The sequence below is a fragment of the Chlamydomonas reinhardtii genome, chromosome 7 (genome assembly GCF_000002595.2).
Source record: "Chlamydomonas reinhardtii strain CC-503 cw92 mt+ chromosome 7, whole genome shotgun sequence".
Lineage (NCBI taxonomy): Eukaryota > Viridiplantae > Chlorophyta > Chlorophyceae > Chlamydomonadales > Chlamydomonadaceae > Chlamydomonas > Chlamydomonas reinhardtii.
The window spans coordinates 6,312,328-6,340,314 of NC_057010.1; the positions used below are offsets into that span (position 1 = coordinate 6,312,328).

At 67.4% G+C, this 27,987-nt stretch overlaps 8 protein-coding genes across 9 annotated transcripts; 6 read left to right on the plus strand and 2 right to left on the minus strand.

Moving 5' to 3' along the window:
• Positions 1 to 95: 95 nt before the first annotated feature.
• Positions 96 to 4,940, plus strand: CHLRE_07g357000v5 (uncharacterized protein). Its single transcript, XM_043064679.1, has 9 exons — positions 96 to 910; positions 1,252 to 1,534; positions 1,792 to 1,912; positions 2,057 to 2,104; positions 2,337 to 2,482; positions 2,689 to 2,757; positions 3,039 to 3,129; positions 3,369 to 3,434; positions 3,647 to 4,940. The coding sequence occupies exons 1-9, from the start codon at positions 184 to 186 to the stop codon at positions 3,968 to 3,970; spliced, it is 1,875 nt and encodes a 624-aa protein (XP_042923247.1). The 5' UTR covers positions 96 to 183; the 3' UTR covers positions 3,971 to 4,940.
• Positions 4,941 to 5,795: 855 nt separating this feature from the next.
• On the plus strand, positions 5,796 to 9,629 carry CHLRE_07g357033v5 (uncharacterized protein). 2 transcript variants are annotated; one of them, XM_043064680.1, is made up of 9 exons: positions 5,796 to 6,277; positions 6,565 to 6,772; positions 7,056 to 7,176; positions 7,454 to 7,567; positions 7,902 to 7,981; positions 8,105 to 8,173; positions 8,383 to 8,473; positions 8,672 to 8,743; positions 8,950 to 9,629. In XM_043064680.1, the coding sequence occupies exons 1-9, from the start codon at positions 5,920 to 5,922 to the stop codon at positions 9,202 to 9,204; spliced, it is 1,368 nt and encodes a 455-aa protein (XP_042923249.1). In that variant the 5' UTR covers positions 5,796 to 5,919; the 3' UTR covers positions 9,205 to 9,629. The 2 variants fall into 2 exon arrangements, with proteins under 2 accessions (XP_042923249.1, XP_042923248.1); XM_043064681.1 differs by lacking the exons at positions 8,383 to 8,473; positions 8,672 to 8,743; positions 8,950 to 9,629 and having other exon boundaries at positions 8,105 to 8,217.
• A 1,602-nt stretch (positions 9,630 to 11,231) lies between these two features.
• On the minus strand, positions 11,232 to 12,645 carry CHLRE_07g357100v5 (uncharacterized protein). The gene is made up of 3 exons (XM_001703620.2): positions 12,459 to 12,645; positions 12,273 to 12,338; positions 11,232 to 12,079 (listed from the first exon to the last, which is right to left on the minus strand). Exons 1-3 carry the CDS (start codon positions 12,616 to 12,618, stop codon positions 11,865 to 11,867), a joined length of 441 nt encoding a protein of 146 aa, XP_001703672.2. The 5' UTR covers positions 12,619 to 12,645; the 3' UTR covers positions 11,232 to 11,864.
• A 220-nt stretch (positions 12,646 to 12,865) lies between these two features.
• Positions 12,866 to 13,507, plus strand: CHLRE_07g357150v5 (uncharacterized protein). Its single transcript, XM_043064682.1, has one exon. The coding sequence runs from the start codon at positions 12,925 to 12,927 to the stop codon at positions 13,378 to 13,380; it is 456 nt and encodes a 151-aa protein (XP_042923250.1). The 5' UTR covers positions 12,866 to 12,924; the 3' UTR covers positions 13,381 to 13,507.
• A 48-nt stretch (positions 13,508 to 13,555) lies between these two features.
• Positions 13,556 to 18,897, plus strand: CHLRE_07g357157v5 (uncharacterized protein). The gene is made up of 12 exons (XM_043064683.1): positions 13,556 to 13,954; positions 14,057 to 14,166; positions 14,353 to 14,425; positions 14,707 to 14,763; positions 15,040 to 15,139; positions 15,315 to 15,712; positions 15,914 to 16,111; positions 16,501 to 16,593; positions 16,866 to 16,932; positions 17,148 to 17,609; positions 17,843 to 18,339; positions 18,674 to 18,897. Exons 1-12 carry the CDS (start codon positions 13,742 to 13,744, stop codon positions 18,866 to 18,868), a joined length of 2,463 nt encoding a protein of 820 aa, XP_042923251.1. The 5' UTR covers positions 13,556 to 13,741; the 3' UTR covers positions 18,869 to 18,897.
• Positions 18,898 to 18,945: 48 nt separating this feature from the next.
• CHLRE_07g357200v5 (uncharacterized protein) lies at positions 18,946 to 22,685 on the plus strand. The gene is made up of 5 exons (XM_001703604.2): positions 18,946 to 19,634; positions 19,814 to 19,874; positions 19,992 to 20,072; positions 20,253 to 20,919; positions 21,189 to 22,685. Exons 1-5 carry the CDS (start codon positions 19,554 to 19,556, stop codon positions 21,730 to 21,732), a joined length of 1,434 nt encoding a protein of 477 aa, XP_001703656.1. The 5' UTR covers positions 18,946 to 19,553; the 3' UTR covers positions 21,733 to 22,685.
• Positions 22,686 to 22,755: 70 nt separating this feature from the next.
• On the plus strand, positions 22,756 to 25,677 carry CHLRE_07g357250v5 (uncharacterized protein). The gene is made up of 3 exons (XM_043064684.1): positions 22,756 to 23,275; positions 23,498 to 23,943; positions 24,110 to 25,677. Exons 1-3 carry the CDS (start codon positions 22,826 to 22,828, stop codon positions 25,545 to 25,547), a joined length of 2,334 nt encoding a protein of 777 aa, XP_042923252.1. The 5' UTR covers positions 22,756 to 22,825; the 3' UTR covers positions 25,548 to 25,677.
• A 9-nt stretch (positions 25,678 to 25,686) lies between these two features.
• Positions 25,687 to 27,985, minus strand: CHLRE_07g357300v5 (uncharacterized protein). The gene is made up of 5 exons (XM_001703621.2): positions 27,690 to 27,985; positions 27,353 to 27,421; positions 26,931 to 26,978; positions 26,615 to 26,653; positions 25,687 to 26,335 (listed from the first exon to the last, which is right to left on the minus strand). The coding sequence occupies exons 1-5, from the start codon at positions 27,882 to 27,884 to the stop codon at positions 26,258 to 26,260; spliced, it is 429 nt and encodes a 142-aa protein (XP_001703673.2). The 5' UTR covers positions 27,885 to 27,985; the 3' UTR covers positions 25,687 to 26,257.
• Between the last annotated feature and the right edge of the window lie 2 nt (positions 27,986 to 27,987).

Genomic DNA, 27,987 nt, shown 5'->3' on the forward strand with positions numbered 1-27,987 from the left:
ACCAAACAACTGTCTGCCTGCCTGCCTCCAGCCAGTTGCGCCTGCTGCTGTTGCTGCTGCGCACCCGCGCCTTGCACATACTGCACACAGGCGGACGGGTTCTGCAATTGCTTTCGGCCAGTCCCGCACTCCTGCCTACTCATCGTCCGCCAAACAGCCGCCTCGCCCACGCAAAGCCGAGCCATGCACACCACCGCGGAAGCAGTGGGCAGCGGCAGGGACCGCGGCGCGGCGGACAGCAGCTCGAGGCACGCCACCACTGCCACCACCGCCACCACGGCAAACCGCGGCGGCGGCAGCTGCAGCACCGGGCCCGCCTCGCCTCGCGGCCGCACTCGCTCTCGCCACTGCCTGTCACTGCGCCTCCGCTGCTGCAGTCCGCTGCTGCTGCTGCTGCTGCTGGCGGCCGCGGCGGTTGGCGTGCTGTGCTGCTCAGCCGCCTCATCCGCCTCCTCCTCAGCCTCCTCCTCAGCCTCCTCAGCCGCCTCCTCATCCACCTCCTCAGCCGCCGGGGCTGTGGATGTGCTGACGCTGTCGGACGAGGAGGTCGAGGCGTGGCACACCGGAGGCCCCCTGGACCCGCACCCGCAGGGCGAGGAGGGCGAGGAGGAGCAGCCGCAGCTGATCGCACACCACCGCCTCCACGAGCTCATGTCCACTGGCGGCGAAGACGACACCGAGGACAACGGCCGCGATGATGATGACCAGCGGGGCGGCCCTGACGGCACCACCGATGGCACCACCGATGGGGACGCCGCCGCCGCCGCCGCCGCCGCCCTGTTGCATCTGGACGAGCTGCCCCTGGACGAGCTGGAGGGCGGCGGCGGCGGCGGCGGTGTGGGCGGCGGCGGTGTGGGGGGCGGGCTGAACGGCACCACCTCATCGCGCAAGCTCATGTCCTCCATCCTGGGTGAGCCGCCCGCCCGCCTGCGTGCGTGCCTGCCGGCTGTGTGCGCGCCGCGACGGCACGTGTGACATGTGGTAGGGCAGTAGATACGCCACGAGGCAGTGGTGGTGGTGGTGGCTGCCGCTGCTGCCGCCGCCAGCAGCGCCCATGCATCAGGACGGGCTGGGAGAAGCAGCGGGCGGGTGGGCAGGCCGAGGACGGGCGGGTGGGCGGGCGTGTGGGCGGGGCTGTGCCGCTTGCCTGTCCGCCGCCTAGTGCTACTGCCGCCTGCTGTCCTCCTACTGCACCACACTCCGCCTGACACCACCACTGCTACTGCCCACTGCTACTGCACACGCGCGCAGCCGGCCCGCTGCCCGGCCTACACTTCGTCCCCCGCGGCTTCCCCAGCCCCGGCCTCAGTGCGGGCGGCCTGGGCCTGATGGCGCGGCTGGGCGCCTTTGGACCGGCCGGGGCCGCCGCCGCCGCCGCCGGGCCGGGCGGCGTGGGCCCCGCCGCCGCCGCCGCGGGCGTGGGGCTGGCCTCGTACGTGGTTCAGGGCCAGGACCCGGTGGCCATTGCGCTGCGGCAGCTGAGCATTGTGGCCATCCAGGCGTACGGCACCCTGGTGCAGAACAGCATCAAGCGGTAGGGGCGGGGAGAGGGAGGAGTAAAGGAAGGAGGGGAACGGAGGGGAGGGTCGGCGGGTCACGGCTGTGCGGAGTAAGTGCGGCGCGTGTGCATGGTGCTGCCTACCTGCTGCATGTGTGAGCTGTGAGCCTCGCTCCCTACATGTACTGTGCCGAGCAAGCAAGCCGCCACGCCCCTCCCCCTGGGGGCGCGCCCCTGCCCCCCTCCTCCTGCCCCTCACCTCCTGCCCCCCACCTCCTGCCCCCCTCCCCCAGCGGCATCAAGGCCATCGACGTGCAGCTGGCCCGCTACGCCGCCTACCTGAAGCGGCTGGCCAAGCAGCTGGACGCCGCGGACGCCCAGGCGCAGCTGGAGGTGGCGCAGAGGGAGATACGGGTGAGGGGGTGCGGAGGGAGGGGGGAGGGCGGGTGCAAGAGGGGATGGAGCCGGAGCCGCGACTCGAGCCAGCACCGCCGCGACCTGCCCGCCCCCTCAGCCCCTGCTGGCTCCCTCACCTTCCACCTTTCCCCCCCGGTCCAGGCCCTGGTGATTGCACGTGCCGCACTCAAAGACTACGGAGCCCGCCAGGTGTGCATGTGCGCGTGCGTGTGCTTTCCTTCTTTTGGGGGCAGACCCCCACCCGTCCAGCCGTGCCGTCCAACCCATCTCCCCAGCCACCGATATCTCCAACCCACCCATCTCCCCACCCATGAGCGGCTATCCACCCCACCTCACCTCCCCACCTCCCCCACTCTCCCCACTCCCCCTCCCCTCCCCTCCCCCTCCCCACTCCCTCCCCCACCACGCCCCCACCCTCCAGGTGTCCTACGCCAAGTTCCTGACCGCCGCCGCCAGCGCCTGGACCAGCTGGTTCTACGGCATCCAGTACCGCTTCGCCACCCTCACCATCACGCTGCAGTGGGGCAACGACCCCATCCAGTTCGAGCTGAACCGAGTGCTGTACAGGTGGGTGCCGTACCCGGCAGGGGGGTGCTGGGGGGGGGGGCACGAGGTGGTAGGGGTGCGTGCATGCACAGAATGGATGGGGCAGGGCGGATTGGTAGGTAGGGCGGATGTGTGTGGGGTTGCACTGCTACCAAAATGAACTTGCTGCTGACACCGCAACACCGTCACTACCACCCTGGCTGCCCCGCACCCCCGCCCTGCTACAGCCTGGCTGACGCCACCAAGCTGTCCGGCCTGCTGCTACAGCCCTTCATTAACGCATTCAAATACGAGCAGTGAGTGGCGGTGCCATCCTCCGCCACGCGCCCCATCACCATCACAACCTCCTCTCCCCCTCCACACACACACACAACCCCACCCAACCTCCCCTGTTTCCTTCCTTCCTTGTGCTCTCTAACCACACACCTCCTCCCTCCCGCGCAACACCACACCTGCTGTCTACTTCGCTACACTTCTCTGTACCAATCCTTGCAACCCTCCCTTCCCCCTCTCCTTGCCCCTCCCTTCCCCCTCTCCTCCCCCTCTCCTCCCCCCAACCCCACCACACACCGCACAGGCGCTTCTCCAACGCGCTGTTCAACATCCTGTTCGACTCCTACGTGCGGGAGCGCAACAGGCTCACAGTCACACCCGTGGCCACACTCAGTGTAAGAGGGTATGTGTGCACATGTGTGTGTGTGTATGTGTGTGCACAGGAGGTGCAAGGGAGGGGTATCGCGCCGCGCCCAACCCCACACGCCTGCCGCACCCAACCCCACACGGCGCGGCCTTCCGGCACACACACACACACACACACACACACACACACACACACACACACACACACACACACACACAATCTCTCAGACCGAGCCCACCACACCCAGCTCCCCACCCCCGCCCCCAGGCCCCGCTGGGCAGTGGTGGCAACCTGCCCGGTGTAATCGCCCGAGTGCGGGAGCTGGTGCAGCAGGTGGGGGGGGGGCGCAGAGGGCTGAGAGCGAGGGGGCTGGGGGCGAGCGGGGACCCATGCACTGCCACATACACGACTGGCCTCTTAAACCCATACATGCAAGTAAGGCCTGTGCCTTAATTCCTCACCACCATACGCCCCCCCCCGCCGCCACACTCCTGACCTGACCGCCGCTTGCTCGTGAACACACGGCCCCGCCCGGCCCCACGCAGCTGGGCGGCGGCGGCGCGGCGGACGCCCTCCGCACCGCCGCCCGCACCGCCCGAGACCAGGTGGCGGCGGCTCTGGGCATCGGCGGCGGCGGCGGCGGCGGCCCCTCGGGCGGCGGCGGCCAGTCGGCACAGGGTGCGGGCGTCGCCACCGGCCAGTCGGCCGACCCCGCTGCTGCTGCTGGCAGTGGCGGCAGCGGCGGCAGTCGGCCGGGTGTGGCGGCGCTGGAGCGACTGACGGACATGCTCAAGCAGCGCCAGGCGGCGGCGGAGGCGGCGGCGCAGGCGCAGAGCGCGGCGGCGGGCGACACTGCTGCCAGTGGCTAGTGGGTGTACAGTGTGGTTGTGGGTTTGCGGCACGTTGACGGCGTGTGCCAGCCAACCAGCAAGCAGTGGGTGCGGTTCGAACGCACGTGTGTGATTTGATGGCGTAACGGTGATTTGTGGCAAGTCACAAAGTCGGCAGCAGCAGCGGCGGCACTCAGGGGAGGGAGGCATGCAGCCGAGGCTTGCAAGCAATAATGGAGGGCCGCCGGCCCCTGTACCACACACGCATACGGCGGTATGTTAATATATCTACACAAAGATAATTCTTCTCATCATGGATTCCAAGCACGCAAGCAACGGAGAGGCATTCGTCACAACGGCGCGCTAGGTGCCATGCACCCACATGGGTGGCTTACTAGCTCATATGTGTGGGTAGTTTGGTCTCGCTTGCTGCTGGCGCGCTTTGATCGTGATCCAACCGGAGAAGGATACACAAATATGCATGCAGCAGGCGTGCGGATTGCTCTACAGACTGAGTCGTCCGTTGAGCGATGGGGGTGGCGGTCGCAGTGGCGGCTGTGGTGGGGGCGGTGCGCCGTGTGTTCGAAGTATTTCGAAGCGCACTGCTGAAGGACGCATGGGTGCGCCTACCTGGCGGGGGGGGCTGGGCCTGGGGGCGGCTGGGGGCTGTGGTGCAGGGGCGGCTGAGGGCGGTGGGGCGGGGGTGGAGGGATGCGATGGATGGCTTTCATTGCGGTCATCTAACCTACAAAGATTTAGTGCAAAGTGAGACGTGTAGAACGTAATGTTTATAATCCTTAACCAGGCCGCCGCAGTGTGGCGGCCGGGGACCCATGCGACGTCGGAGTCGTGTGTGAGGAATGACAGAAGTTGGGGCGGGGGGCCCAGCACGCCCGCCACCCACCGGGCCGGCAGCAGGGCTTACCTATCAGACGGGATGCATGTGTGGTTACGTGTCTGCAATTCGGTTTGTTGAGATGAGACGGGGGGCGTGTAATTGTTGCAGGCAGCGGGCACGTGCGCTGTGCGTGTGTGCAACACGCGTCTTGGGCTGTTGGTGTTGGGGGGTGGGTGGGCTCACTCTCAGTTCCTGCTGCTGGCTCCCAGGAGCCAGGAACTGAGAGTTGGGAGGAGGAGTCGGCGTGACGGGCAACGTACTACGCCAGGTGGGCCAGCCCCCCCGGCCTCACAGTCGTCTATCTACCTCATGTGTAATGCTGCTGCCACACAGGCGCACCTGCCACACCTACACACCTGCCACACCTACACACCTGCCATACCCACAGCCCCCGGCTCCGCCCAGCTGTCAGCAGCTGCTCGGAATAACGTAGGCGCTGCCAGCTACAGACACCGCCTGCCTGCCCAGCATACGTATCGGCCCACCCGTCGCCGCCACAGCTCCATCCGCCCCGCACGCCCGCCCCAACCCGTGCCCAGACAGTGCCAGCAGGTCCCCGCGCCCGCCCCCGGCCCCCGGCAGCAGACAGGCGACGACTGCAGCGCCAGGCAGGGGCCGGAGCCGTGCAGGCGCGGGGGTGTGGGCGCAGCTGCCCGGGTGCCCGGGTCGAGGCCGCACTGGCGCCCGCCGGGGACAGCGCCGGGGAGCAGGGAGCTGCCAAATCATCATGACATAGGCTAGCTTCACGTGTCCATCACGAAGGTAGTTCATGACCGCCGGTTAGGACGGGACGCAGATGCCGCCGCCGGGAGTATCGCTCCGGTCGGCCCGCGCCGAGGCGAGGCAGGGCCGCTCCAAGAGGAGGAGGGGGGGGGGGCACACCAGCGGTCCGGCCGGCGCCGTCAGTCCGCATCATGGCTCCTCAGTGAGGCCCCGCATCCTACCGAAGCCGAGGTCCCTGATCGCCTCGGCAGCAGCAGCTGTAGCTTGGTAGCCTGCTGACTTGTTTCCCGGCACCCTAGCCGCACACTCGCGGCTTCCACGCAACAGCCCACCACTCAGCCAGTCCCCTCTGACCCACAAAGCACTCATGCCTGGGCGCAGGCCCCACAGCAACAGCAGCGGCAGTAGCAGGCACGTGCTGCTGCTGCCGCTGCTGGCTGCAGCACTGCTGGCCGCGTCGCTACTGCCGCTGTCGCCCAAGCTGATCGCGGCGGCTACTGCCGTGGACGCGGGCCTGCTAGCGGCCGAGCAGGCGGCGGCTGGCAGTAGTGTGTTTAGTGGCGGCGGTGGCAGTAGCAGCGGCGGCGGCGGCGGCGCGCAGCGGGTGCTGGCTGCGGCGGCGGCGGGGCAGGCAGACGGCGGGGAGGAGGCTGAGGCGGAGATGGCGGCGCAGCTGGCGGCGGGGGAGGTGGAGGGGCGGCGGCGGCTCATGTCGCTGGTGCGGGGTAGGTGCGGCGGGTGGTGCGCCGGGCGGTGCGGTCTGGTGGTGCGGTCTGGTGGTGCGGTCTGGTGGCGTGTGGGGGGTGGGTACGGCTCAACGCCCTGCCGGGTTGTGTGGCGCAAGGGCTAGCGTTGCAAGAGCGGCAGCGGTCGTGCGGCTGACCCCACGTTTGTTTTACACACACACACACACACACACGCACACACACAAACCCAAACACACGCACACACACACAGACTCCCACACTCTGTAAGGTTACTCCTCCCTTTTCCACACACCGCACGCACGCAGCCGGCCCGCTGCCCGGCCTCTCCTTCCCCGGCTTCCCCGGCGCCGGCCTGGTGCCTGGCGGCGGCGTGGCGGGCGCGGCGGTGGCGGCGGGGGCTGCGGGTGCGGGTTACGTGATCACGCAGCAGGACCCCATCGCCATCGCGCTGCGGCAGCTGAGCATTGTGGCCATTGAGGCGTACGGCACAGAGGTGTCCGCCGCCCTCGGCATGTGCGTGCGTGTGTTCATGTGTGTGTTCTTGTGCGTGTGTGTTTCGGGGGTTGCTGGGTGCTGACAAGGGTGCGGGGTGGCCAGTAAGGGGCTGCCGGGGGCTGGCAGTGCTGAGGCCCGGGTGCGTGCGAGCAGTTGCGAGCATGAGTTTACGGTGTACACTCCTTGCCGCCCCCTCCTCACACCTCCACACCCGACACCCTCCACCGCCCCACCCCACCCACCGCCCCCCACCCACCACTCACCCCACACACCTCTATCTCCCGCCTCTCCCCCCCCCCAGCGCCGTGAGTGCGCTGGACGCCCGGCTGGCGCGCTACTCCGCCTACCTGAAGCGCGAGGCGGACGCGCTCAAGGACGGCAGCTCGCCGGCACAGCTGGACCAGGTGCAGCGGGAGATACGGGTGAGGAGGGGGGAGGGGGGAGGGGGGGCGGGTAGGAGGGTGGCGAGTGGGTAGCCGTCTAAACCGCGTGGGGGGAAAGGTTGTACGCCCGAGCCCGCCGATAGCACCCTTCAAGTATCTACCACCACTACCATGGACCGAGGGCGCGGACCACGGCGGTCACACCTGCACCCGTCCACTGCCTTCACCTCCCCCTCTTGCCCCTGCCCACTTCCAACCCACCCTCACCCCCGCTCACCCCCCGCTCACCTTTGGCACCCCCCCATCTTCCCGTCAGGTGCTGGTGGTGCTGCGGGCCGCGCTCAAGGACACGCAGGCGCGGTTGGGCGTGTACGTCAAGTTCCTGACCGCCGCCACCAGCGCCTGGACAGCATGGGTGTACGGCATACAGGTGGGGGGCGGGTGGGTGGGGGGTGGGGGGTAGCCGTTCATGGGGTGTTATGTTGGGTGGTTGTAAATACCAGCCCAAAGCAAACCAAACCAAGAGAAGGGCGGAAGGAGTGGTGGTGGCGGAAGGGGAAGTATACAGCGTGTTGACGACGTGCAGGGCAGGGTGTGTGTGTGTGGGGGGGGGGGGGCCGAGCCGGTTGACTCGAGCCGGGGGTGCAGTGCGTGGACTAAGCCAGCAGGGGCAGGGCAGCTGCGACCCTTTGGGACCCCCCGACCGAACAGGAGCCAACACGCCCCTACCCCTGCTCCCACCTTGCCCCCTCCCGCCACCCCAGTACCGCTTCCAATCCGCCAACGTCAACTTCCTGACCGCCAACGACCCCTTTGGCGTGGAGTACGCGCGCGTGTTCTTCAGGTGTGTGTGCGTGTGTGTATATGGGTGTGTGTGTGTGTGTTTGTGTGAAAGCCATGATATCCTCCCCCGATGGACCCTCCCCCTCCCCCTCCCCCTCCCCCTCCCCTCCCCCTCCCTCTCCAGTCTGTCCGACCAGACCAAGCTGATTGCGCTGCTGCTCAAGCCCTTCATCACAGAGTTCACATTCGGCCAGTGAGGCGGACGGGGGGAGAGGGGGATGAGGGAGATATGGGGGAGAGGTGGAGAGCGCGGGCTGGGGGCTGGGAGGCGGTAGCACCCACACGCACACGAACAGTCACACACACGCATGCTTCCCCAATCCATCCCCCATTCGTGTCTCGGTGTACTTGGGAATGGTTTACACAACACACTTGCCCTCCCTCCTCTCCCCCCCCTCCCAGGGAGTTCTTCAACAGCCTGGCCGGCATCCTGCTGGACGCCTACAACACCGAGCGCGACAGGCTCACAGTCACACCCGTGGCCACACTGAATGTAGGCGTAGGAGTTTATGGGGGGGGAAGGGGCGTGTGTGGCTGCGCCTCCCTAGTATGTGCCGCACCCCCCCCCCGTCACCCGCACTTCGCATTCCTCCTCACACTGCCGCTCCTGCTCCTGTTGCACTCGCCGTCCCACGCAACACTCCACGCACCCTCCCACGCACCCTCCAACCCCCCAACCCCCCGCCCATAGGCCCCGCTGGGCAGTGGTGGCAACCTGCAGTCCGTCATCGCCCGAGTGCAACAGCTGGCCAAGCGGGTGAGGGTGAGGGCGGGAGAAGGCGGGCCGGGGGGGAGGGCCGGGTGTGGGCGCTGGAGTGTGGGGCGCTGGGTACGAGGCCACGGACCGAGGCGGTCCTGGCGACACCCTGGCGGCAGCAGCCCACCATGAACATGTCCTAAGCGACCGCCTGCCCCCCCTGTCCCCCCTGTCCCCCCTCCCTCCCCCCTCCCCCCGCCCCCTCACCTCAGCTGGGCGGCGGCGGCGCGGCGGACGGGCTCCTGGCGGCGGCTCGGCAGGGCCGCGACAACGTCATTGCCGCACTGAGGCCGCCGCTGCCGGGGGGCGGGAGCAACGTGGCCGGGCTGTGGCGCCAGGCGATGCAGGCCAGGCAGGGAGGAGGAGGAGGGGGCATGGGCCAGGCGGCGGACGGGCTCCTGGCGCGCATGCAGGGTCTGGCCGAGGGCGCGAGCAACGCCGGATTCTTCAGCGCGCAAAGCGGCTGAGCTTAGGGATTGGCGAGCTGGCTGGACCGCGATATTGATACCGAGGACCAGGCATACCGTAAGGGCCAGTGAGCGTACAATCCAGTTGTCGACATCAAGTCATTTGTAATTACTTGTGGTATTGTCGTTGCTATCAGGGTATGGCGAGCAAGCGTGTTGACGTTAGGTAGAGTTTCGTGCGTCCAGGGCGCAAGTTACAGGTGGCGTGTACCTCGAAGCCCAATAAAAAGGAGGGATATGTACATTTTGCGAGACAATTCGAATCCAACGTAACGACTAACGAGGCCGGCTGCTGAATCCGGCTGGCTGTCGGATTCCTGCCAGTACCTCAGTTGACACCAAAAGTAAAATTCTCTGTTGCAAAGAAACTCGCCATCAATAGACCGAGGGACATAAATATCCCTTGTCTGTAACAAGTGCCGGCCTATGCAACTGGGTGTCGGCTTCAACATGTGCCCCACCATCCCCCAACAACCGTTTCCCCACCCAACACCACTTGTCCGCAATGTGCAGCAGTGTGGCTTAATGACCTGGCACTGACGTAAGGACGCACCACCATGCAACGGGTCTAACACCCGCCTCAACCCCCACGGCCCCACGGCCCCGGCCCTCAACACATGTATGCCGCGCCTCAAACCTCCAGCGGGCCTCAGCCCCCCACCCGCCGCGGCCCTCAGCGCTTCACGTCATGCCCCAGAGGCAGCGGCACCCCGTCAGGCCGCAGCTCCGGCGCCTTGCCCACCCCGCCCCCACTGCCGCTGCCCGTGTCCGCCGTGTCCTCCACCCGCACGCCCCCCTCCTCCCCCTCCCTGCCCTCCAGGGTGCGGCCGCCCGCCCTCTTGGCCTCATCACTGGCGTCTGCCACGCGCCTCTCCCTGGCCTCCCTGCTGCCGCCGCCGGCGGTGTAGACCTCGGGACGTATCTGCTGCATACATCAGGTGCGGGTGTGCTGGCGTGTGGGCGTGTGGAGAGCCCAAGGACCCAGGTAGGGAAGCACCTAGCATGCATGCAATGATGCAGTGCAGCGCCGACCAGCCGGGAGCAGCACTCGGTATCCACCTGCCTAGGCACATCCCCAGCAGCCGCCTTGGCACGGTGCCTACAGCCTACTGGAAACGGTGCGCTGCTGCCTCTCCCCTTGCCCCCTCCCGTGCCCCCGCCCATATACACCCACACACACACACACACACACACACACACACACACACACACACACACACACACACACACACACACACACACACACACACACACACACACACACACCTGCGGCATGGAGTAGTCGCCCGGGCCCTGGTCCTGGTTCTCAATGCCCTCCATCTGCTGGTTTGCATGCGGGCCGTCGCCTAAGGGGAGGGGGGGGCGAGCGGCCACACGGTGAGATGCGGACAGGCACAACCGGCCGCAGCAGGCGAGCGAGTACGATGGGGCGGGGCGGGAAGCGACTGGATGCGACTGGGAGTTATTAAGCGCAGGCCGCAAGGCATGAGTATCCAGCTGGGCCCGCCGCTCACCTCCCGTGGGTCCGCGAGGCTCCGCGGCTGCCGCGCAAAAGCACCGCGCCTGCGTCACCGCCACCGTGGCGCGCGCGCCTCACGGCGGTCAGACTGCCTACACCGCCGTGACCCTGCCCATTACAGCCCTGCCGCAGCGCTGCCGCAGCCACAACAGCGTTCTCGCACCGCTGCTGGTGCTGGAGCTGCGGCCGCGACTGGACGGCGGCGGCGGCGAGGCCACCACCACCCGGCGACCCAAGGCGGGCCAGGCTGCTGCCCCCTACTCAGCGGGCCGCCGTGACAGCCGCCAGCAGCTGCAGTGCCATGTCTGTTTGTTTGTTTGTTTGCCCGCAGTAATGCGCCTACCTGCTGGTGTTGCGCACCGCAATGCGACTGCGTGCTGCGGGGCCAAAGCTGAGGTAACGGGGTGCTCCTACTGGATACACCTGACATCCCTGCCCGCCATCCCGATGCGAACCCCTGCCCGGGCCCCCGAGGGTCTTACTTGCCCTCCAGCAGCAGCCTGCAGTATCACCGCATGCATTACACCCGCTGCCCATGCGCGGGGGCCTGCACAGCCGCCACGTGCGCGGCACCCTAGCTCCTGGTCTCAATAAGCTTCGATGCAACAGACCGAGAGGGGCGTACGTGCGTGTTGCAGATCTCCAGCCGCCCCCCGCGCGCCCCTCCCGTGGCCGGTCACCTCCCTCGCCTAGTCCTCATGCACGCAGTCTCGCACACGCACACACACACTGCGCTTTCGAGAGCACACACATACGCGCGCACAGCTCCTCTCCGTCCTTCATCCGCTAGTGGCGTCTGCGACCGGCGGCTCCCTCTCCCTCCCACCGCAGGGCGCCCGGGCCTCATCTCCTGGCCCACACCACACCACCTCCGGCGGCCACCCTACTAGACCACAATCACACCCGCCAGGGCCTATATCAGTGGGCCTATCTCAGTGGCCTGTCTCAGTGGGCCTATCCACTCATGGCCACACGCAAGCACCACCTGCCATACGGTGGGTTCCCCGGCCATCACCTAGTCACCCTATCCCCGCCGCCTGTGTGTCCTCTTCCCTCTCGCTCCTGCAGTAGTCTCTGGCCCCTCCCCCTCCATCCCAGCCTTTCGCCCCCCCAGTCGGTCGGCCCCCCCCCCCTCGCCCGCCTAGGCGTCGGTCTGGTCGGCTGTGTCTGTCAGGGTGGAGCCGCTGCCGTCGTGTCCCGGCGGCAGCTCCGACCCGCCGTCCTCGTCAGTCACAGGGGCGTCGGCCGGGTCCACCAGCCGGTGGGGGGCATGAGGGGGCGGCGGCGCGGGCTCGCCATCACCACTGCTGCTGCCACTGCCGCCAGCGGTGCTGCTGGTGGTGGTCGTGGTCGGGCCTGCAAGGCGGGGGTCTGGGTCAGAGGTCTACTACTATCATTCTACTGCATCTTAGACGTGCGTCTTGCTCCGAACCCCCGCTGACCGCAGCCTGCCGCCAGTAACAGCACCGCTCCGGCCACTCTCCCGCTCGAAGCCCTGCGCCCCAGGCCTGCGGCCCCTAGCTCGGGCCCCCCCACCACCACCACTCACCGCCGACCGGCATGTCGCCCTCCCGCTTGCCGCCTCCGCCGCCACTGTCGCCGGCCGGCTGCATGCCTGCACGATGCGGGAAGGCGCCCGGGAGGTGAGTGGGTGCACAGGGCGGTCGGGCGGCAGCCTCGCTCCTGGGCGCTAGGTCTCACATCGGCACCGCACGACAGTGACCCACGCACGCACCGAAGTCAGGCGACGGCGGCCCCGTCTCCGCCGGCCCCTCGCGCGAGCTGAAGCCCGCAGCTGCAGCAGGGCCCCCGCGCGGGCCGACTGGGCCGCCGCCGGTGCGCTGCAGTGCCGCGCCGCGCAGCAGCGCGGCCTTGAAGGAGGGCGGCAGTTGCATGTGTGTTGTGGTAGTGGGCTATGTTGTAGGGGTAGCAGTAGCAGGTGAAGTCGAATGTAGCGCGTGTGTGCAGCAGGTGCAGGTGCAGGTGCAGGCAGGTGCCGCCGGGAGCTCACTCGCGGGCCCCCGCGGGCGATGGTGTCATGGCGCCCATGCCGCCGGACGACCCAGGCTGAGCGTTTCCTCCCCAGCAGACTGAACACAGGCCAAACCATAGTCTGTAGCGCGACCACATATTGCCTAAAAGACTAAAACCCCACCTCACAAACCGCCGCTTGCGTATCAGCCACAACAAGAGCCGCCGTCATGAGCTCCGCAAGCGCCGCTCCGCCTCCGGACACCTCGCCAGGCCCCTACGTGGAGGGCGCGGCGGGTCAGGGGCCGCTGCAGGCCACGGGGCTGTTCACTCCCGCCGGACAGCCGCCGCTGATGCGAGTGGAGGGAGACCGGCTGGTGCTGCGGACCCTGGAGGGCGAGGGAGCGGAGGGGGCGGGGACGGGCACGGCGGCGGAGGCAGCAGGCGGAGGAGGCGCCAGGCGCGGCGGAGAGGGCACGCCGGTAGGGGCTGGGGAGAGTGCAGCCAGTGGCGGTGGCGGTGGTGGCGGTGGTGGCGGTATGATGCAGCGCGGGGTGGGGGAGGCGCTGGAGGCCGTGTCAGCAACAGCAGGCGGCCAGCAGCACCCCGGACCCGCCCCCGCTGCGCTGGGTGCGGGCCTCACCACCGGGCCACCGCCACCCGCGGGCGAGGAGCTGGGCCTGTGATGTGCGTGCATGTACGTGTGCAGAGCCGGGAAGGCGAGGGGAAAGGCGCGAGGGAGCCGATGAGCGCAGGGGGCGAGCGCAAGGCCGGGTGGCCTGAACCGCGGGTCCTCCGAATGCCGTAAAGGTTTTCATGTTTTCTTACTTTGAATGTTATTGCGTATGGTCCTGGTGGTAAGTGGAGGCATTGGAACTGCGTTTCGGCGCAGGCCACAGAGACGCTGACACGGCGAGGTACATTTCCCGCGCGCGGCGTCACAACTTGCTGCAAACTCTCCTTCTACAGTCCATATGACACATCCATTGTAATACTGATGAAGTGTTCTACCTGATTGCATACCGCTCTGACGAGCGACTGATGACGATGGTCCAGGACAGCATGATACAAGCGCTGGACGCGCTGCCGGTCCCAGCAGTGGCTGCATCAGTAGTCGCCGTAATAATCACGACCGTTCTTCTGGCTGTGTTTCGGAGTCGGCCTGGCGATGCGCCCTCGGTGCCCGGTCTTCCGCTTCTGGGTTCTGCCATGGCGCTCGGGCGACATGGCGTTGCGTTTATAAACAAGTGCCGCCAACAGGTAACGGTATCTAAGGAGCTTGGGATCACTGCCTGCACACCCCCTCGCCCTCGGAGCTGCCTCTGACCTGCTCGCTCCGCTGCCCGCTGGGCCCCTGCGCAGTTCGGTAACAGCTTCTCGTTGAGCCTGGCGGGTGTGAAGATGACGTTCCTGTTCGACCCCCAGCACATCGACTACTTCTTTGGGGCGCCGGACAGCAAGATTACCTTCAGGCGTGTGGGGAGGGCGTGTGGGGGGCCTGGCCTTAGGAATTAGGCCGTGGTTACTGCATCGGTTCTCGAAGCTTCCCGGTGATCGCGCGTGTGACCTACCATCCCCACTCACTCGTGTACCTGTCAAATCTAGACACCCCTGGCGCTGCTGCCTCGCCCGCCCTCCCCGCCACTGCCGGCACACAGGCCCGCAGTGGAGCAGTTCACACAGCGCGTGTTCGGACTCACCTCGCGCCTGTTCTTCCCACTGCACTTCAAGGTGGGGCTTGTGTGCGGGTGTGGTGGTGCGGGTGGGTGGCCTTTGTGGGGCGAGGGGTAGCACATCCCAACCCCATTTGAGGCCGTGAGCGTTTGGCATGATAGGTGAGGCGGGCGGAGGCGGGCGGGCAAGGGGCGTGTGACCGGCTGCCGTGACCCGCATCGGGGACCCCTCCACAAAGCTGCATAGGATGAGGCTCCATGTCACGCCCACCGTTTTCCAGAACCCATTGCTTTGCCCCCTAACCTACCTGGCTCCCTTCCCTTCCCTCCGCCCGCCAGATGCTCACGGAGCTGCGCCACCTGCTGGTGCCCGCCAGCATAGCAGCCCACATGCAGGTGAGCGGGGGCAGCGGGGGCAGCGGAGGCAGCGGGGGCAGCGGGGGCAGGGGGCAGGGGCCGGCGGGCAGGGGGCAGGGGGCCGGGGTCCTCATGCCCGCCCGTGTGGCTGTTGGGCCCGGGGGGCGCGCGGCCTGTACTGTGCCCCGCCGCCCACCGCCCACACGTGCTCGCCCGCACACAGCCGCCCTCTTGCTGCTGCTGCTCCTGCTGCTGCTGCTGCTGCTGCTGCTGCTGCTGCTGCTGCTGCTGCTGCTGCTGCTGCTGCTGCTGCAGGCGCTGGGCGGCCGGGTTCTGGCGCTGCTGCCGCTGTACGTGCACCACCCGCAGGTGGACCTCTACTCGCTGTGCAGGGGGCTGGTGTTCCACTGCGCAGGTGGGGAGGGTGGGGTGGGGGTTGGGCGGCAGGGCGGCAGGGCACAGAGGGTGGCGGGGTGAATGGCCGGGCGCGACGTCAGGCCGGCTGTGTGGGCCCTTGTGCTGGGGCGGCCTGCCGAGCTCACTGCCACGCAGCTCTGTCTCACCGTGAATCACTGCCTGACCCTGCGCAGTGGAGGAGCTGTTTGGGGCGCCCTTTCTGGCGGCGGTGGCGGCGGGCGAGCTGGAGCAGCAGGGGCAGGGCCGGCAGGCAGGAGGCGGGAGCCGGCGGGGAGGGGGAGGCGGGGAGGGCGGCAGCGGCAGGGCGGCTCGGGGCCGGGGCGAGGGCGGCGCCAGCCCCAGCCCCGCCCTGCAGAGCATGGACGGGAGCGAAAGCGAGGCGGAGCGGCAGCAGGGGCAGCAGGGCCCGGGCCAGTGGATGCCGTATCCCTGGCTGCCGCAGTGGGCGGGGCCGGGTGCGGGCTGCACTGGCGGCGGCTCCTGGTGTGCCGCTCATGTGCAGCACCAGCGGCCGCCCGAGGGGGTGCACAGACTGGCCCGGGACTTCTTCGCCTTCGAGGACGGATTCGAGGTGGGTCCTGCAGGGGGCGGAGGTGGGCAGGCGGGGGGGGGAGGCAGGGGGGCGGCACGTGGGGGCGGGTGGGCAGGGGGTGGGAGGGGGCACATGGGGCCATTTCGCCCATTGCCGCCCTCACTGGCCAGCCCTTTGACTTGTCATGCCTGGAACCCCCTCCCTGCACACCCATCCTCCCCCCCCCCCCCCCGCATGCAGCTGGCCGCCTCCCCCGTGCCCCACGCCTTCCAGCCCGAGTTCACTGCAGCGCGGCAGCGGCTGCTGGCGCTGCTGGCGGCGGCTGACGCGCGGGGTCTGTTCGCGGGCACCCTGGCGGGGCAGCTGCTGGAGCGGACGGCGGGCCTGCCGCCAGCACTGAGGCCCAACCTGCTGCTGGCGGTGCTGTGGGCCTCGCAGGTGGGCCCCGGGGGGGGGGGGGTTGTAAATACCAGCCCAAACTAAACCAAAACCAACGAAAACGGGAGTGCAGGGGGGGGGGGAAGGGGGGATGGTTGGGTTCCACCATCATGAGAAAGCAAGAAGGGGCAGAAGGGGGCTGGGGGCACGGGCTGAGGGGCTCGGGGCCGCGGGCGGGGGAACGGGGGCGGAGACGGGAGACGGGGGTTGGATCTCGGGAGCCTCCCCCCTGATGTACAACGCATGCGCTGTCGCGCTCCGACAATTGCATCTCCGCTCTGCTTCACCTGCACGGCCACGCTCACCTGACGTCACCTTGCATCACACGCCCCACGCCTCCCTCCATCCCCCCACTCACCCTCCCCCCTAACTCTCACCCCGCCCCCCAGGCCAACACTGTGCCCGCCACCTTCTGGGCCACTGGCTTCCTGCTGCTGCCCGAGAACGCCCACCACCGCGCGGCAGTGCTGGCGGAGCTGCAGGTGGGGGAGGCGGGAAAGGCAGGGGGCGGAGGTGGGGAGGGGGAGTGGAAGGTGGGAAGGGATTGCTTACCCCATTCCCAGTAAGTAATAGGGGGAGGCAGGGGGAATGGCGGGGGGAACGGCAGTGCCAATTGCACCGACGCGGACCTCACGCTCCTAACTGCATGCTTTCGTTGAGACAACGGGCCTGTGCGGCTCGTTTAGTCCCGCCACGGTGGAAATGGGACTCGCAACCTTACAACGCAACAACAACGCTCCATGACGCCCGGCAGGCCGAGCTGAAGGGGGCGGTGTCCGCGGCTGGCTCGCCGGGCGGCTCGGCGGCGTACAGCAATGAGGGTGAGCGCAGCAGCGCCGGGGCTGTGGCCTGGAGGCGGCGGGATGACCGCATTGGAACAACCTGGAGTGTGTTTCGTGGCCAAGCCGCTCCCATCATCACCACAATGCTGAAACACTCGTAGCTAAGGAATGTAAGACAGTCAAGTCTTGCGCTCCTGGCCCCGTACTCCCTGAACGCCCCCGCCGCCCGCCCCTCCTCCCCCGCTCCCGCTCAGAGCTGGTGGCGGCGGCCGCGCGTGTGGCCTCCAGCCGCCGCTCCGCTGTGAGCCGCTGCGTGGCGGAGGCGCTGCGGCTGCGGGTGCAGAGCATAGACGTGCGCATTGCGGCAGACCACCTCGAGCTGCCACTGGCCGTGCAGGCGACGGCAGGGGCGGCAGGAGTGGCAGGGCCAGGCAAGGCCGCGACAGGCAGCATGGGCGGCCAGGGCGTCAAGGGCGGCGGTGGCGACGTGCTGCGGCTACCTCGCGGGCGGTTGTTGGCGATATGCCCCTTCGTAAGCCACCACGACACACAACTGTATGGCGGCGCGGCGGCGGCGGCTGCTGCTGCTGCTGCTGGGTGCCCCGCGGTCACGGGCGCCGCTGCGGCTGGCGACGTGTCGAGTCCGTGGGCGTTCAACCCGGACCGGCCCGAGCTGAAGCTGGGGGATGGCACAGCCGTGGTCAGCAGCGTTGCGGGTGAGGCGCCGGCTGCAGGGGCGGCACGGGTTATACTGAGTGTGTTGTGAGTGCTGACACTACTCCCGACAGCTCTCCGGCCAGGCCCCGACAAGGGATGCGTTTGCGCTGCGGCCCGTTGCTTCCGCAGCGTATATAGCTACGCATAGGCAATAGCGGTAGCCCGCTGCTTCGTCTCCGATGGTCCCAGCTCGTCTTTTCCTGTACCCCTGGTCTCGGCCCATGCCCCCCAGGCCTGGCGTTCGGCGGCGGCCCCTACCGCTGCCCCGGCCGCTTCTTTGCGGAGCAGGAGCTGGGGCTGCTGGTGCAGCTGCTGCTGTGGACCTACGACATACAGCTCTCATACACAGCAGACGGCCGACCCGCTAAACTGGCGGGCAGCAGCGGCAGCAGCGCCAACAGCGCTACGCAGGCTGCCGCCGGCGGCGAGGCGGCGGCAGCAGCAGCGGGGTTTGCTCCTGCTACTGCCGGGCCGGGCCAGCGCACGGGCCCAGCTTCGCCTGGGGGCATTCTGCAGCCGCAGCCCGACCACCACGCCCTGAGCCCTGCCACGGCGGCTGCCGCCTCCCGCGCCGCCGCCGCCGCCGCCCTGGCCGCCGTGCCGCCCCAGCCCCAGCTGCGTCAGGTGGCGGGCGGTAGCTGGCTGTACGGCGTGCTGAGCGGCCTGGTGGGGGCGCGGGCGCTGGCGTGGGGGTGCGGCTGGTTCGACGGCGTGGACGGCCCTCTGGAGGTGAGGGAGCCCCATGGGGTGTCTGGGCGAGCGGATGTGTATGTGTGCGTGTTGTGGGGGCAGGTGAGTCGTTTGGCTGTGCGCTTGTATGCGAAGTAAGGTACGTATGCGATGCGCAAGGCTAGGCATCCGCAGCATGTCGGCGAGCCCCTGCCGCGAGCTGGGCGGGCGTAGGGAAGCCACACACACACCCTTACAGCTGTAGACCCTGCATGAATGCCGGTCTGGCCTGGCCCCTCTGGTCGCCCTGCTTCGGCACAGCCTTGGACCTGGGCCCACCCTGGCCACCGCCCCACGCCCGCCCCCTGTGTCACCCCTCCCGCCCCCGCTGCAGGACTTCCGGCACAGCGGCGACCCGGGCGGGCTGCTGCCGCCCTGCGACCTGAAGCGCCTGGTGGGCGTCAAGGTGCCGCGCCGGCCGCTGTGGGTGCAGCTGGGCGTGCCGCACTGGCAGGCGCGGCGGCTGGGGCTGGTGGGCGTGGCGCCCGCGGCCACCTCGCGCCGGTGGGCGGACATTGGGCTGGGGTGAGGCAGGCATGTGGGGTGACGGGCAAGGGCGCCCCTGTGTTTGGGGCGCCCCGAGTTTTGCGTGCGTGCGATGCACCTAATGCGGCGTGCGCAATGTTAAGGTGGGGTATGGGACCCCGATACGGGCCTTCCTCGCAGTCACAGCCTGTAGTGGCGAGGTAGCCCGAGGCAGGTGGCGGGTGTGGTGGACGTGATCGCGGGTGGTGCGACGCGCATCATCTCGTTTTGGCGGACTTGAACTTAATAACTAAGTGCTTCTGGCTTCCATGTGTGCTTGTGAATTGGCGCCGCAAAGAAGCGCGGTTAAGTTGGGTTGGCACGGTCGATGGATGCAGTCGCCCTCGCCAGCGCTATTGACGCTTGGTATGAGGAGCAAGGTTTGGCGCGTATGTTAGGAGCAAGCGTGCCCGCGTTGAGGAAGAGGGCTTCAGCAACTCGGAACCGTTGCGCTCCGGGCGACCGAAGAGGCGGGCGGCAAACACACGATGGGACCCATCCCGAGGCGAAGAACTTGCTCTTAAGCCCCGCACCCTCGCCTGGAACCTTTACGTTTGCAGCGACTCGCTTCTTACATACGCAAGTACTGTAACACGACCACGCGCCTTTTGGTCGCTGGTCAAGTCCGCGCAACTTCCCTCCATCCATCGCGAGTCGCGCCTTCCCGCTTCCAAGCCCCCTCCTCAAACATGAAGATTGCCTGCATCGGTGCTGGCTACGTGGGTGGCCCCACGATGGCCATGGTGGCGCTGAAGTGCCCCGAGATTGAGGCAAGTCGATGGCCAACTTCCCCACAACTCGGGTGCTTCGTGTGCAAGGACGTGTGCAAGTATCTCGACATAGTATGACATGCATGACTATAATGGAAAATGCGGCAAAGGCTTGCCAGTCCGATCATCCCCATTGGGCGACTTACCTTTCGCCCGCATTGTCGCCCAACGAACCACAGGTGGTCGTCGTTGACATCAACGAGGAGCGTATCAAGGCCTGGAACAGCGAGAAGCTGCCGAGTGAGTGCGGTTCCGGCTGTTGTGCCCAGGAACCGCGTGCCGCGCAGCTGTGCCCGCCTCGTTTGCGCTTCATGCTGACGCCCTCTCTTTCCCTCCCTCACGTGTGCTGTCCTGCAGTCTACGAGCCTGGCCTGTTCGAGGTGGTGAAGGAGTGCCGCGGCCGCAACCTGTTCTTCTCCACTGACACCAAGAAGCACGGTGAGGCGCGTTGCAGGCTGCGTGTTGGCGCAGCTGCCGAACTGGTTTGCCTGACCCGCCTGATGGCCACCGGTACAAGTCCCCTTGTTGCCTGGCTGGCGCCACGCGTGCCGTCGTGGGTTTGGGTGTCTGGCTAACAACCCTGGTCATACTCCCCCAAAACCCCCTTCCCGTACGCAGTGGGCGAGGCTGACATTGTGTTCGTGTCCGTCAACACGCCCACCAAGACCCACGGCATTGGCGCCGGCCGTGCCGCCGACCTGACCTACTGGGAGGGCGCCGCCCGCCTGATCGCCTCGGTGTCCACCAGCAGCAAGATTGTGGTGGAGAAGTCGACTGTGCCCGTCAAGACCGCCGAAGCCATCGGCAAGGTGCTCAAGCGCAACTGCCAGGACCCCAACGTCAACTTTGAGATCCTGTCCAACCCCGAGTTCCTGGCTGAGGGCACGGCCATGGAGGACCTGAAGCACCCCGACCGCGTGCTCATTGGCGGCGCCGACACCGAGAGCGGCCAGAAGGCCATCCGGACCCTGGCCGAGGTGTACGCGCACTGGATCCCCCGCGAGCGCATCCTCACCGCCAACCTGTGGTCGGCTGAGCTGGCCAAGCTGACCGCCAACGCCTTCCTGGCGCAGCGCATCAGCTCCGTCAACGCCATCAGCGCGCTGTGCGAGGCCACCGGCGCCGACGTGAGCCAGGTGGCGCACGCCATCGGCACGGACAGCCGCATCGGCCCCAAGTTCCTGAACGCCTCGGTGGGCTTCGGCGGCTCATGCTTCCAGAAGGACATCCTGAACCTGTGCTACGTGTGCGAGAGCGTGGGCCTCAAGGAGGTGGCCGACTACTGGTGAGCGAGGGCGAGGGCGGATAGGCTGAGGCGGTGGGTGGGCTGGTGGGGTGTGGGGGGCCTGGGACAGGGTCTGTGCTCTCGCAACTGGGGTAAGTATAAGGCCGCAGCCGTAGGGCGGGGGCACTCCTCGGTAGGCTTGGCGATTGGGCGCTGGAGAGCGCTGCATAGAGGGAGTCGCATGGACGCCGAGGCGCTTTCACCTTCGCGGCCTTGCCACTAACCCGCCCTTCGTCCCCTATGCCTATCTCCGCGATCCCCACTCACAGGCTGCAGGTGGTGTCCATGAACGACTACCAGAAGCAGCGCTTTGTGGAGCGCGTCATCGGCGCCATGTTCAACACCGTGTCGGGCAAGAAGATCGCTGTGTACGGCTTTGCCTTCAAGAAGGACACGGGCGACACTCGCGAGACGCCCGCCATTGACGTGTGCAAGGGCCTCATCCGCGACGGCGCCAAGTGCTGCATCTTCGACCCCGAGGTCAAGGCCGAGCAGATCTTCCGCGACCTGTCCGCGCCCAAGTTCGAGTGGGACCGCCCCAACTACAGCCGCAGCCAGAGCCACATGCTGGAGAATGTGCAGGTGCAGTCGGACCCCATCGCCGCCGCCGACGGCGCGCACGCCATCTGCGTGCTGACTGAGTGGGACGAGTTCAAGCACTACGACTATGCGGCGCTGTACGAGAAGATGGTCAAGCCCGCCTTCATCTTTGATGGCCGCAACATCCTGGACCACGCCAAGCTGCGCGAGATCGGCTTCATCGTCTACGCCCTGGGCAAGCCCCTGGACCCCTTCCTGGTCAAGGGCTATTAAGCGGCGCGCGGCGAGGGAGGCAGCATCAGTGGCGAGCGGCGCTGGTGCGCGGCGGCTGCAGCCGGCGGAGAGGGACGCTCTGGGCTTTGAGCTGCTGTTGGCGCGTGTGGAGCTGCGTAGGAGCACATAGCTGGAGCTAGGGTCTGGAGCAGGAGGTTACTGTAGCTGCGACATTAGTAGGAATAGCAGGTAACGGTGAGGTTAGGCGATTCACCGCCTACGGCGAGACGCGGACACAGTGCATTCATCCGACGGGAAGGAGCAGAGCAGCGAGTGCAGGAGTGTCGTTGCATGAGGTGATGTGAGCTCTAATCCGGGACCGAGGCATACACATGGCTAAAGTAGATAATGATACGCGTATGGCTGAGTGCTGCAGGCGGCCGCAAAAGCCAGCGGGCCGAGAGCGTCAGTCTCGACTGTCCGAGTGCGTGACGCGGGCAGGGAATCCCGGACCAGAATTCGAACGTTACCAACTGACCGAACTGCGTGGGGTGATGTGAGTTTTGACCTGGCTTGGACGCGTGACCACGTGTTGACATGCAAGTGTGTGAGGTACAGTTTTGGACTTTTGGTGATCTCGAACAACATATGATAGAAAGCAAACAGACAAGTGTGGCTATGAGGGTGCAATCCAGGTGCTGGGGCCGGGGGCCCTGAGTATGTTGCGTTCAGGGTCTCTGGTATGCCCCACACGGCATGCAGGAGATGCAAGGTCCCAGCATGTAAAACCGGTGGCTTGACTTATACCACCAGCAATTCTGGGATTTGGCCTCACAAGGCTTTGGGAGTGTGGGGGTCCCATCATACTTAGCAGGACTGGCGATGGCACTGGGGGCCGCGGAAGCTGCCGGATTAGGCCGGATTCAACCGCCGGGCCTGGCATTGGAGTCAGAACGCTCGCAATGTGACCTTTATTCCAAGCCATAATAGGATGAATTAAGTGCACACCTACAAACTTTGCTACTACCTCATAGAAGCTACCTCCACACACAGCGAATTGCCTGTTGCACATGCGAACTACCTCGGAAGCTCGCTTGAGCCAAGCTCCGCACTCAACATAGCATAGCTGACTATTGCACTACGGCTAACGGCCATGTCGACAGCGGACGCCACGGAGGCAGCCTCGCCGACGCCTGGGCCTGGTGGCAGCACCACAACGCCCTCGGCCTTGCCCTCAGCGGACAGCGCCAGCCTGCTCACCCTGCCCGCGCACATGCTGCAGCACATTCTAGTATCTGCTGGTAGGGGAGCGGAGGGCGCCGTGCGGGCGTGCCGCCAGCTACACGACGCCTTCCGGCACGCGCTGCGCTGCCCGCCGCTCATGGCCGCATTCATCCGCGGCCGCTGCGCCTCCGACCCGGCCGGTGCGCTGTGGGCGTACAGGCCGCAGGTGCGGGCGGCGCTGGTGGGCCACCGGCTGCCGCTGCCGGCGCACTGGTCGGACCCGGTGCCGGAGCCGCCGCCCGGCCCGGAGGCGGACTGCGCGCAGCTGGCGCTGATGCAGGCGCTGGCGGCGGTGGAGGGAGCCAGCTTCCTGCGCTCGGTGGGCGGCGTGTGTGGCGTGTGTGTGTTTGCGATGCTGGGCGCTCAGGGTGCTAGCACTGAGGAAGCCGCCGGAGCACCTAAACAGGCGGCGTTACATGCCGTGGAAGTGCATGAGGCGGTAGAAGCTGACTGTGGGGACTTGTGCCCACATCCTGCCGTCCCATGACCCCGCTACATGCAGTACCATCAACCGCCCCGCCCCCGCCCCCGCCCCCCGCAGCCTTCCTCGCTGCTGGCCGCCGCCACACGCGCCCGCCACCTGCTCACCCTCAGCTGGCTGACCTCGGGGCCGGCGGGCGGCGGCGGCGGCCCCTGGGCCCACGCGCTGTCCGCCATCAGCCCCCGCGGCCACGGCGGCGAGGCGCTGCTGGTGGCGGTGGCGGAGTGCCGCTGCCCGCACCTGGCCGCCTGCCTGCTGGAGGCGGGGGTCAGCGCCCGGGCGCGGGACAACGAGGCGCTCATTGCGGCGTGCCGCCAGCCCGGCCCGGGCCCGGCGGCGCCGGGGGGCGGGGGATGCGACTCGGGCGCCGATGGGGCTGGTTGTGATGTTGAGGAGGAGGGCCAGGACCGGGACCGGGACCCCCAGCTTGCGCTGGTGCGGCTGCTGCTGGAGCACGGCGCCGACCCCCGGGCGAGGGGCAGTCTGGCGCTGACGGAGGCGGTCAGGTGGGTGCACGGGGGGGGGGAGGGCCTGAGGGGAGCCAGTGGCGGCCGCGGTGTCCGCAGCCAGGCAGCCATGTGTACAGGTCCGCACCGCCACGGAAGCCGGGGTTGCCCTGCCCTGACCTGGGCACCTGCTGCTGCTCACACCACCGCCCGGGCCCAATGGCAGGTGTGGCAATGCGGCGTTGGTGCGGCTGCTGCTGGCGGCGGGCGCTAACCCGCTGGGGGCGGACAGCCGGGCGCTGAGGGAGGCAGCCGCGGCGCCTCAACCCCAGCCCGAGCTGGTGCGGCTGCTGTTGGAGGCGGGCAGTGCGGCGGACGCACTGGTCAGTGCGGCGCTGGGGGCCGTGTGCAGCCCGCCACCGCCACCGCCACCTCCGCCATCACCGTTGGCCCAAGGCAAGGTACCTGGTCGCCAGGCTGCTGCGGACGGGCTGGACTGCGTGAGCGCCAAGGAGGGGGTCGTGCCTGACCCGCCGTGTGGAGCCGCCGTTGCAGCTGCTGCTGCCACTGCCACTGCCACTGCGGGGCAGCAGTGCTCGTGTCCTGTTCTTCAAGTGCGGTTGCAGGTGGCGGAGATGCTGCTGGCGGCCGGCGCGCAGCCCACCGCCGCCGCCATCACCGCCGCCGCCCGCTGGGAGGGCGGCCGGGGGCTACCGCTGGTACGGCTGCTGCTGGCGGCCCGGGTGGAGGCGGCCGGGCCGGGCCGTGTGTCGTGGCTGCTGGCTGACGGGTCGGCGCTGCGGGCCGCCTGCCGCGGTGGCTGTGTAGCTCTGGTGCGGGAGCTGCTGGCCGCGGGCAGTGCGGTGGACAGCGGGGCGCTCAGGGCGGCGGTGGAGGGCGGCTGCGCGGCACGCACGGCCGCCCTTGAGGCCGCCACCGCAGCCATCTCGCTGGCGGCGCTGCGGGGCGGGCCGTACCGGGTGCACTGGCCCTGCACGGGGGACAGCGACGACGAGGGGGAGGGGGAGGAGGAGGGGGCTGGTCGGGGCAGGGGGCAGGGAGTGAGTGGCACGAAGGCAGCGGAGCGGGCTGAGTTTGAGGCACTGCTAGCACGTGTGGCGGCGGCTGCGGCAGGGCCGGGTGAGGCGGTTGATGCCGGCAGGCGCGGAGCTAGCGAGGGAAGCAAGCAGTCGAAGCAGGGTCAGGGCCGCGTAAGCGGCACGGGTAACGGTGCTGCGACTGCTGCGGCTGCTGCGTCGCCCGCTCGGGCTCATGACCATGGCCACGGCCACGGCCATGACGCGGTGGTGGCGCTGCTGCTGGGCGCGGGGGCGGACCCCATGGCGGAGCACGGACAGGTGTTTCTGGCGGCGGTGAGGGCTGGGCGCTGGCGCATGGTGGGGGCCATGTGCGCCGTGCCGGCCAGGAGGCAGCAGCAGCAGCAGCAGCAGGGCGCCGGGCCGCGGCGGCTGCAGGTGATGGTGGGCATGTGCAACGAGCTGCCGCTCAAGGACGCGGCGCGGCTGGGCTGGCGGCGGGTGGTGGCGCTGTTGCTGGCGGCGGGGGCCGGGGCCGAGGCGGGGGTGAGGCAGTGCGCGGCGGCGGAGGCGGGCGGGTATGGGCACGGCCGTGTGCAGCAGCTGCTGCTGAGCTGGCAGCCGTGAGGCGTGGGCGGAGGCGGGGAGGCGGGGAGGCGTGGGTGCAGTGCTGGGGACCGGAGGACTTGGGAAACACGCGCACACACACACATGAGCGTCCAGGGCCGTGCAGTTTCACGGACTCAGAGGGATGTAGAGATCTGGGCGCTGTGTGTCCTTACAACCGATTGCTTGTAACCCTCATGCGCCCACCATACCATACATATATATGCGCGAACAAAGCCGCTAGCCGTTGTTCCGGTCATGCACATACGCCATTGCAGACACCATCACACGTGATTTCTTCCTTGTGCTGCAGCAAACGCGCCAGAAAGGCGAGGGTGTTTTCCCATGCACACTTCACCCCTGTTACTCAGCAAGCAGTACCTGTACGCATTACCTGCTCAGCACAACACTCCAATGAATGCGCCAGTACAAGAAGGGGCAGTCCGAGTCCCATGCGTCTCCTTTCTGCAGGGATAGTCCGAATCCTATCGTATGCGCCTACTGGTACACGTCAACATAAAGCGACATACACTATCACACGCCCCTCCAGGTTTCATCCTGCATATACTGCTGGCGGCGTGACATGCTCCACCCCACGCGACCACGTGGTAGCCTGCTGCACGTGTCCGACTGCCCCCCCCCTCCCGTGATCATCGCCCCGTCACCCGTGTCAGCCAGCCCCCTGCCGCCACCACACACGCACTGCTGCTTCTGCTTCTGCTGCCCTGCTGCTACTGCGGCAGCGACGCCTCGATGTGCTGCCGCAGCTTGTCGGTTGTCATGCGCGGCGGCCAGCGGGGCAGCCGGACCTGAGGCAGGTGGGCGGGGCGGGTGGGTGCGGGATGGGGTGGAGAGGGTTGAAGGGGGCAGCGTTTGCGTGCGCGTGCCCATGCAACCATCACGCAGCAGACAGGTCAGGTGCAAGAGCTACATTCACTCACGCACGTACCATCAACATCATGATACACGCTGCATGCCAGCGACAAGCCTAGAGTCATTTGGGGAGTCCATCCCCGCGTTCCGGACCGCCCTCTCCCCTAGGCATACCGCCAACCCCCATTCCTGCTCGTGTACCCAATCTGACCCACCTCTCTCCCGTCTGAGCCCGACGCCACCAACACCGGCACCTGCAGCGGCAAACACACACATGCACACGCGCATATGCATATATTCGAGCCCGGTTACAAGCGCAGTAGCGGCGCCTGTCGCAGCAGCGTCAGAGGCTGGGGCCATTACGGTACTCAGCTCCGGTGGCCACTGCGCTGACAAGCTCCTCAGGCAGGGAGCGGCGGCTGCACGCACACACCGGGTAAGGTGAACACGGGGCCGCACACACACACACACACACACACACACACACACATACACACACACACACACACACACACACACACACACACACACCTCCATCTCGTACACGGCCCAGGCGGGGTTGGTGGTGATGTCCCGTTCCTGAGGAGGAGGGGGGTAGGGGCGGACGGACGGGCGGAGGGGGTGGGGGCGAGGGCAGATGGGCAGGTGGGTGCCGGGATAACGCCACGTGCAACTGATCTGCAGCTGGTGCACAGGGCTGGGCGTCATCCCATGCCCTCGCGCTGGGTTAGTCAGCAGGACTGGTTGCGCAGCGCCACACCACGTGCCTCTGGCCCCACTGCCCCCCTGGCCTACAACTCGCTGTCGCCCCTCCCCCGCGCACATACTCGCCTAAACACACATGTTCACAATTACACACACACACACACACACACACACACACACACACACACACACACACACACACACACACACACACACACACACACACACACACACACACACACACACACCTCCAGGCGCCACTCGGCGATTGCGCTGGGCATGAATTGCGCGCGGTCGATAATGCCTTGCACCCGGTCCTGTGGGGGTGGCAGGTGGACGGCACTAGGCGCACGTGAGGAGGGAGGAAACACAGGGCAGGCTGGGTACTTTTGTACATGGGCGTGTGCCCGGAATTGGGTCTGGCCATGGGAGTTGCTTACGGAAAAGATAGGGGGCGCCAGGTGGCTTGTGGGGGCAGGGCACGCGTAGCGCTCACGATTGGGCCGCGAGCCACTGTTCCAGTGTGGGTGTTGGCCCCCGGAACCCCTACACGCGGCAGTACCAGCACGCAAAGCCGCTGCTCACCCTCGTCCCCTCGCAAAGTTCGCATCCTGGTTTCGTGTACATGGCGATGACCTTGCCGCCGCTCGCCGCAGCTTCGGCCACGACGCACGCGGTGAGCTGTCGGCGGCGAGCTGGCATGCTCAGACCCGGCAGGGCATGCGTCCGATTGTAGACGCATGCATTCCTGCTACTGGTGCATTGTCGAGACGCAAGCATAATAAGAGAGTTTTCCACGGAGACGGACCCGAGTTTGGTGCAAGCAAAGTCTGCGAGTAGTTCAGCGACCGACTATGGAATGATGTAGTGGAAGTTTGGTATC

Coding starts and splice junctions, on each gene's coding strand:
- CHLRE_07g357000v5 (XM_043064679.1), top strand. CDS start 184: ATGCACACCACCGCGGAAGCAGTGGGCAGCGGCAGGGACCGCGGCGCG. Junction 1,535..1,791: donor GTGCAGAACAGCATCAAGCG/GTAGGGGCGGGG, acceptor CCCCTCCCCCAG/CGGCATCAAGGCCATCGACG. Junction 3,130..3,368: donor CACCCGTGGCCACACTCAGT/GTAAGAGGGTAT, acceptor CCCCGCCCCCAG/GCCCCGCTGGGCAGTGGTGG.
- CHLRE_07g357033v5 (XM_043064680.1), top strand. CDS start 5,920: ATGCCTGGGCGCAGGCCCCACAGCAACAGCAGCGGCAGTAGCAGGCAC. Junction 7,177..7,453: donor AGGTGCAGCGGGAGATACGG/GTGAGGAGGGGG, acceptor TCTTCCCGTCAG/GTGCTGGTGGTGCTGCGGGC. Junction 8,744..8,949: donor AGCTGGCCAAGCGGGTGAGG/GTGAGGGCGGGA, acceptor CCCTCACCTCAG/CTGGGCGGCGGCGGCGCGGC.
- CHLRE_07g357100v5 (XM_001703620.2), bottom strand. CDS start 12,618: ATGCAACTGCCGCCCTCCTTCAAGGCCGCGCTGCTGCGCGGCGCGGCA. Junction 12,339..12,458: donor GCCGCCGTCGCCTGACTTCG/GTGCGTGCGTGG, acceptor CGCATCGTGCAG/GCATGCAGCCGGCCGGCGAC. Junction 12,080..12,272: donor GGGCGACATGCCGGTCGGCG/GTGAGTGGTGGT, acceptor CCCGCCTTGCAG/GCCCGACCACGACCACCACC.
- CHLRE_07g357150v5 (XM_043064682.1), top strand. CDS start 12,925: ATGAGCTCCGCAAGCGCCGCTCCGCCTCCGGACACCTCGCCAGGCCCC.
- CHLRE_07g357157v5 (XM_043064683.1), top strand. CDS start 13,742: ATGGTCCAGGACAGCATGATACAAGCGCTGGACGCGCTGCCGGTCCCA. Junction 14,426..14,706: donor TCTTCCCACTGCACTTCAAG/GTGGGGCTTGTG, acceptor TCCGCCCGCCAG/ATGCTCACGGAGCTGCGCCA. Junction 14,764..15,039: donor GCATAGCAGCCCACATGCAG/GTGAGCGGGGGC, acceptor CTGCTGCTGCAG/GCGCTGGGCGGCCGGGTTCT.
- CHLRE_07g357200v5 (XM_001703604.2), top strand. CDS start 19,554: ATGAAGATTGCCTGCATCGGTGCTGGCTACGTGGGTGGCCCCACGATG. Junction 19,635..19,813: donor TGAAGTGCCCCGAGATTGAG/GCAAGTCGATGG, acceptor AACGAACCACAG/GTGGTCGTCGTTGACATCAA. Junction 20,073..20,252: donor CACTGACACCAAGAAGCACG/GTGAGGCGCGTT, acceptor TCCCGTACGCAG/TGGGCGAGGCTGACATTGTG.
- CHLRE_07g357250v5 (XM_043064684.1), top strand. CDS start 22,826: ATGTCGACAGCGGACGCCACGGAGGCAGCCTCGCCGACGCCTGGGCCT. Junction 23,276..23,497: donor GAGCCAGCTTCCTGCGCTCG/GTGGGCGGCGTG, acceptor CGCCCCCCGCAG/CCTTCCTCGCTGCTGGCCGC. Junction 23,944..24,109: donor GCGCTGACGGAGGCGGTCAG/GTGGGTGCACGG, acceptor GCCCAATGGCAG/GTGTGGCAATGCGGCGTTGG.
- CHLRE_07g357300v5 (XM_001703621.2), bottom strand. CDS start 27,884: ATGCTTGCGTCTCGACAATGCACCAGTAGCAGGAATGCATGCGTCTAC. Junction 27,422..27,689: donor AACTTTGCGAGGGGACGAGG/GTGAGCAGCGGC, acceptor CCACCCCCACAG/GACCGGGTGCAAGGCATTAT. Junction 26,654..26,930: donor GGGCCGTGTACGAGATGGAG/GTGTGTGTGTGT, acceptor TTGCCGCTGCAG/GTGCCGGTGTTGGTGGCGTC.